This window comes from Aspergillus pseudonomiae (genome assembly GCF_009193645.1).
Source record: "Aspergillus pseudonomiae strain CBS 119388 unplaced genomic scaffold BDV37scaffold_61, whole genome shotgun sequence".
Lineage (NCBI taxonomy): Eukaryota > Fungi > Ascomycota > Eurotiomycetes > Eurotiales > Aspergillaceae > Aspergillus > Aspergillus pseudonomiae.
In genome coordinates this window covers 189,848-196,591 of record NW_022476053.1, presented here as the reverse complement: position 1 = coordinate 196,591, position 6,744 = coordinate 189,848, and the positions used below count along the sequence as shown (strand labels likewise).

The following is a 6,744-nucleotide window of genomic DNA, read 5'->3' as shown; positions in this document are numbered from 1 at the left end:
TTATTATTACTGAAATATAATAATTAAAATTATTTAGTAAAATATTAAAATTACGGTAGTAAAATATTTATTATATTATTAATACAGATAATTTTATAGATACTATAAATAAACTATATATTAATATGATATGTAAATTTAAATATAGTATATAAAATTATATAAAAAAAGATCTATATTTTTAAATTTATATATATATAGTATAGGAAACAGTTCTATAAAAAAAAGAAAAATTAAAAAAAATTAGAAAAGTACATCCCCGACGTACTAGGGTATAGTCTACTCAAACCCTAATCTAAAGACTACTCTAGCGTTGGTACTGCACATATCCTACCCACTGTGCGACTACCATGACTAAAAACATGAACGCCATTCCGGTTTTAATTATATCAAGTTGGAAGTGATAGTAACTGGCCCAGTTTGTCACCCGAGCCCACCATATAGACTCGCCCTTGTCCCTCATTGCCGAGTGAAGACCGGGCAGTCCATCAAGGCTCCTACTGTTGTATTGCATCTGGTACCCAGGCAGCTCCCCTCGATTAACCGTGTATTCAGCAAACTTGACCAGCCTTGGGCGGTTTGTGAAACAAGGCCTCGGTTGATTTGTTTCTGGATCGACAGTGAGGTCGAGCAGCGGGACTCCAAAGCCACAGGATAGTTGAACCTGCGAGAGGGTCAGTCCTTGTAGATTAGTGATAATCAACAATAACAATAAAAACAAAACCAACCTTGAAGATATCTAAAATAATAACTGCCCTTGCTCCGACTAGAGACTTCACGCCCATTCGCTTGACGTATCCAGTATACCTCGGATCATTCCATTCAATGACCGAGCCCGTGCAGAAAAGTCGCATGATTCGCGGGGTAGCATCGAATGAGCAGAACATTACGGTTGCCCGTCCATTCTCGCGAAGGTGGCAGATAGTCTCACATCCGGATCCGGTTGAGTCGACATATGCTACTTTGTTGGGGCTCAGGACGGCAAAGGATGAGTCGGGGAGGCCTTTAGGGGATACATTAATATGACGACCTCGGCAGGGGGCAGATGAGATGAAAAAGAGAGGTTGGCGGAGGGCCCAGTCACGGAGGTTGTCGGAGAGGGATTCGTAGAAAATGCCCATTGCTCTTTAGTGTTTTTTTTCTTTTTTTTTAATTCTTTTGTTTTGGTGTATACGGCTCCAAGGGATAACAGTCAATTTTGCTATGTTGCGGTAGAGGACTGAGACTTTCCACGTGACAATCAAGGGATGCAACGAAGCGCCTATTTTCTTTGAACGAGGCGCCACGAGGCTTTGCGGAATGTCGGAGATTGTAAACACCCTCACAAGTGTGAGCTGTATAATCTAGAACTTGATAATTATGCAGTGGTTACATATCGCGAATCGCGAAGCGCCATCTAAGCGCGATTGATAATGGTCCCAAAAATCGAGATATAGGAACAACTACTCCAACCGTCATGTATTGCAACCGCAGGGATAGAAGCGCAATGCAATGACCGTTTCTCAAGTTCGCCGAGTGGCCGTGATCGGCGCTGGAATAAGCGGAGTTGTTTCAACAGCCCATCTTGTGGCTGCTGGATTCGAAGTAACCGTGTTCGAAAGAAACCAGCAAACAGGGGGGATTTGGTATGTATACAGTGTGCCAGAATGACATACTCTCGATTGACCTCGATAGGCTGTACGATGAACAGACACCATTGGAATGTTCTTTTCCTTCTCCTGATCCTTCTTTAGCAGATAGGGTAGAGAAAAACGCCAGATTCGATAGAGAGAAGCTTCGACTACAGCATGCTCCTCCGGGGTAAGTGTTCCCTCTTGACTTTGGAAATGCATTGATGGCGTGAAAAGGAAGGAAGAAAGAAAGAGACAAGAAAAATAAAGTAAAACGACTGAGAGCGAGCTAATGAGGGTGTGAATAGACCATGCTACAAAAATCTCACAACAAATGTATCCACCCCTCTCATGCGAATAAAACTTCGCGCCTGGCCAGAAAACACACCAGACTTTGTTCACCACAGTGTCGTGAACGAATATATCAGGGATATAGCACTGAGTACTGGAGTGGACGAGCGAACAATATACGGCGCTCGAGTGGAGCATGTCTATAAAAATGGTGGGAGGTGGCATGTCAATTGGTCAGTACTGGACGAGAATGGCGGTATTGACGGTCTAGAAGAGAGGCTGCTGATTTCTGTAAGCCAATACCGTGCAAATTGGTTGTAAGCGCTCTGATTAGAGGTTTAATTCTTCTTTTAGACCTTTGACGCGGTTGTAGTCGCGTCTGGACATTATCATTCACCTCACATTCCGGACATATCTGGGTTATCCGAAGCAAAGAAAAGATGGCCTTCACGGATCATACATTCCAAGCGATATAGAACGCCGGAAGTCTACAGGGACGAGGTAAGTGTTTGATATTCCGTGACGCATTATATTGATTGCTATGAAATATGCTCACAGATCATTCAGAATGTTTTGATGATTGGCGGAGGGGTATCATCGATGGATATCTCGCGGGACCTTGGACCATTTGCCAAAATGATATTCCAGAGCACACGAAATGGCGACGCAGATCCACCTGCTCTCATGCTTCCAGATAATGCAGTAAGAATTGGCGAGATTGATCATCTCGAACTGCTATCTGGGACTGGTGACACGCTACCAGAGGGTGATCCCTTGCCATTAATAGCCTGTCTGAAGTCATCTCAACGAGTATGTAAAATTCACAAGATCATCGTTTGCACAGGGTATCAAATTGTATTCCCGTTCCTTCCAGACTATCACAACGATTCAATGCCGCTTCAGGATGCTGATGATACTATTCTTGTTACCAACGGGACACAAGTCCATAACATCCATCGAGACATCTTTTATATCCCAGATCCGACTCTTGCTTTTGTCGGGATACCTTACTTCAATACAACATTTACCCTCTTTGAATTCCAAGCTATTGCAGTGACAGCCGTCTGGTCCCGAACTGCATGTCTGCCATCAACAACTGAGATGAGAAGGGAGTACCTGGTAAAGCAAAAGCAGACCGGTGGCGGGCGCAAATTCCACTCGTTGAAAGATAAAGAAAAGGAATACGTCCGCGACCTTATGGCGTGGATAAACGATGGAAGAAACGCACAAGGGCTTGTTCCTATTGAAGGTCATACGGCAGCTTGGTTTGAAGCTATGAATAAACTGTGGGACGAGGCGAGAGCGGCGATGAAAGAAAGAAAGGAGCAACAAGAAAAGATTATCAGACGTATTCCATTTTCGGCTGATTGTACTTCGGTCGAACTGCCACATCTTAATTAGGGCACATATCTCGAATAGTCCATGGTATTATGTAATTAGAGGTGCTATTCTATTAACCAGTAAAAGGAGCAGCGCAACGCAACCTTCTAGGCGCGGTTGTACCGTTTGGTTTTGATTTAAAAAGAACACCTTGCCGGGCAAGTCAAGAGATAATCATATTCCCTCCACTCGACAAAGGTCAACACACACGGAAGCCCCGAGCAGGAATGTCACCGTTCATCTATGCTGTCACATTGGCCTTTGCCATCTTAGTTCTTGGTATCATTCGTCGGCGCTATTTCCACCCCCTCTCTAGGTTTCCAGGCCCCTTTATCGGGTCTGTAACGAGTCTCTATCAGACATACTGGCATGTTCATCCCAACAAGACGCTTCATGATGCAGAGCTCCATAAAAAATACGGTACGACAACTAGTTCGAGTGCAAATCATGGAGATATCCACTGATATGAAACCCCAGGTCCGATTGTGAGATATAGCCCAAACGGCCTCATTGTTAACGACCCAGCCCTGCTTCCAGTCATTTATAATCGTCGCGCCAACAAGACAGATTTCTACGCTCCTGTCTTTGATACGCATTCGACGTTTACCAGGAAGGACTATAGGGAACATGTCGCGTCAAGAAAGGCAATTAGCCATGCGGTAGGTTTTCATGCTTTCTTTCGTAATATGGATGTCATGACCGGATATTGTTACGGGTTAGTCTTGATTATGATATCTTCAAACAGTACTCGGTGACAAATACTCGCTTATTTGAGCCCCAAGTTGACGGTATCCTGTCTGAGTTGATCTCCCTGTTGAGTGAATCGGCCAGCGAAAAGCGATTGGTTGATATTATGGAGTATGGGAGGTAAGCCTGAACGCGTTTTACTTCTCTTGCCTTTTGGTTTTCAATGTCAAACTTCAGATCTAACGCTAATGCACCCAATGGCTAGTTGGTTTACCTACGATGTCACTAGCCTGTTTGTATGTGGTAAACCCTTTGGGTTTGTGGAGAAGCGTACAGACGTCAAAGGTCTTATTCAGAACAAGAACAAAGTTCTTTTCATAGTCTTCATTATGACCATCCAGGAGAACCTCTCTTGGATTGTCCGCAACACGCGTTTGGGGCGGCGGTATCTCATGCCTCACCCGACAGATCAGTCGGGTCTTGGTGTTGTTATGGCGGAGAGAGATCGCATCGTGGATGCGGTTATTGACAGCGATGGCAAGGTTAAACGTCACCTCTTGGTAAAGGGGAGTCTTCTGAGCAGCCTTATGGAGATTCTCGGTACGGAAGGCTGTCCGCTCAGCTTGGTAGATGTCAAAGCGGAGATATTCTTTGCCATGTGAGTTGTTCCTGCTTTGTTAGGAACGAATATGAAAATACCAACAAGTGAAACAGGCTGGCTGGATCCTCTGTTACCCCGACCCAGCTCGCCCGAGTCATCTTCCATATATCGCGTAACTTCAAGGTCCAGGAGAAACTATACGAAGAGCTTGTTGCAGCAGAACAGGACGGTCGAATCCCACCTCTATCCGCCATTATCTCGGATGAACAGGCTCACAGACTCCCCTTTCTTTCTGCCTGTATCAGAGAGGCTCAACGATACGCTCCCACCATGTCCCAACTGCCTCGTTATGCGCCCGAGGGAACTGGGCTAGAATTACACGAGCACTACGTCCCCCCAGGAACAAGTGTATCTACCAGCCCGTGGATCATTGGCCGAAATAAAGACCTGTACGGTGAGGACGCAAACTCGTTCCGGCCAGAACGATGGTTAGAAGCATCCCCCGAGGAAGAAAGACGATGGGACCATTTTTCCTTTCATTTTGGATATGGAGCTCGGAAATGCCTTGCGAATAACTTCGGCCTGATGCAGTTGTACAAAGTTGCTGCTGAGGTGTGTGCATATCCTATTCGTTGCTTGTCGCGTTATCGGGCTCATCCTGAGTGCAGGTATTTCGACGTTTTGAAGTTAGAGTTGAAGGGTCGAACGAGGATACAGTCAGTGGAGGGCCACCTGCGAGTGCCAGGTTTCGCTTTAGTCGCAGAGAAAGATCCTGGTCATAAGCAAAATGGGTACATAAAAAAGAATCCTTTCAGGGGATGATATATTCTGAGCGCTTATGTATAACTAAGGCGATTGAGATTCATGATGTGTGACAGCTAGCCATCGATCAAGTAAAGGCTGTGAAGTATCATTATATATCAAACCTGAATGCTAGGTTCTAGATTGCCTCAAGCAAACTTAATTGCAATGCAATCTTTCTCTCAAGTGACGGACCTGCCCTGACCACCCAGCCAGGTAGGGCTGTCGATTTAACTCTAACCAAAGAGATGAATAACGAACCTTTGCTCCATGCATGGTTCTCTATATCACCATAATCCTTTTTGTTCCCTCACAAGACGGAGCGTACCATAACCTCGCACTAAGTCTGAGAAGATGCAGAGTTGAATTGAGCGCCCAAAAGCCGACCCTCCACTAACAACTCGGCGCAAAGCAGGAGGCGACAGCCATCTTCCCACACCGGCGCCAAAGTGATCTTCAGCTCACATTGTCACTCTAGGCCAATGAGAACAGATAACGACACTGCTTGTCATCGCCAACCACCGCAGCGCCAGCGTCAAAGGCCCATCCCTCCAAATGGTGGCGCCTCTTGTCTTGAATTCCATGCTACCCCACCATCTCATGGCTATCATCCAGCTATATATGAATGGGTTACGTTGTTCGTTTGTGACTACACCTCCTTGCAACATCGTATCTCCATCCGTATTGTTTGTTGAAAACCCCACCGGAGCTCTCTGACAGCAGCCAACATGAAGCTTATGCTTACTCTACTTGTATCGGGCCTCTGTGCCCTGGCTGCCCCTGCGGCTAAGGTCAGTAAATGCTCATTGCTGCTTACCATTTCCTTAGTCAAGCTAACCTGATTCAGCGTGATGGCATCGAGGATTACGCTATCGGCATTGACAAGCGTAGCTCAGTCGAGGACTATGCTATTGGTATCGACAAGCGCAACTCCGTTGAGGATTACGCTATTGGCATCGATAAGCGTGGTGGTTCAGTCGAAGACTACGCTATCGGCATCGACAAGCGCAACTCCGTTGAGGATTACGCTATTGGCATCGATAAGCGTGGTGGTTCAGTCGAAGACTACGCTATCGGCATCGACAAGCGCAACTCCGTTGAGGATTACGCTATTGGCATCGATAAGCGTGGTGGTTCAGTCGAAGACTACGCTATTGGTATTGACAAGCGCAACTCCGTTGAGGATTATGCTATTGGCATTGATATGTGTGGTTTTTCAGTTGAAGACTACGCTATCGGCATCGACAAGCGGAACTCCGTTGAGGATTATGCTATTGGAATCGATAAGAAGCGCAATTCTGTTGAAGACTACGCCATTGGTATTGACAAACGCAACTCCGTTGAGGATTATGCTATTGGCATTGATAAGCGTGG

The 6,744-nt window shown here is 45.7% G+C and overlaps 3 protein-coding genes across 3 annotated transcripts in view; 2 read left to right on the top strand and 1 right to left on the bottom strand.

Annotated features, from left to right (window-relative positions):
• Positions 1 to 307: 307 nt before the first annotated feature.
• Positions 308 to 1,121, bottom strand: BDV37DRAFT_296163 (uncharacterized protein; the record flags this gene model as incomplete). Its single annotated transcript, XM_032090057.1, has 2 exons — positions 308 to 664; positions 729 to 1,121. The coding sequence occupies 2 exons, from the start codon at positions 1,119 to 1,121 to the stop codon at positions 308 to 310; spliced, it is 750 nt and encodes a 249-aa protein (XP_031938993.1).
• Positions 1,122 to 1,491: 370 nt separating this feature from the next.
• On the top strand, positions 1,492 to 5,351 carry BDV37DRAFT_273532 (cytochrome P450; the record flags this gene model as incomplete). Its single annotated transcript, XM_032085075.1, has 12 exons — positions 1,492 to 1,625; positions 1,675 to 1,800; positions 1,919 to 2,192; positions 2,275 to 2,330; positions 2,378 to 2,402; positions 2,460 to 3,270; positions 3,393 to 3,443; positions 3,759 to 3,940; positions 4,027 to 4,148; positions 4,234 to 4,626; positions 4,683 to 5,181; positions 5,238 to 5,351. 12 exons carry the CDS (start codon positions 1,492 to 1,494, stop codon positions 5,349 to 5,351), a joined length of 2,787 nt encoding a protein of 928 aa, XP_031938992.1.
• A 747-nt stretch (positions 5,352 to 6,098) lies between these two features.
• BDV37DRAFT_285532 (uncharacterized protein) overlaps positions 6,099 to 6,744 on the top strand; it is a gene marked incomplete at both ends in the record, with an annotated part of 785 nt that continues 139 nt past the window's right edge. The window contains 2 exons of the mRNA XM_032087751.1: positions 6,099 to 6,161; positions 6,218 to 6,689. Of these exons, the coding sequence (XP_031938991.1) occupies positions 6,099 to 6,161; positions 6,218 to 6,689 (535 nt within the window). The remainder of the gene's footprint in view (positions 6,162 to 6,217; positions 6,690 to 6,744) is intronic.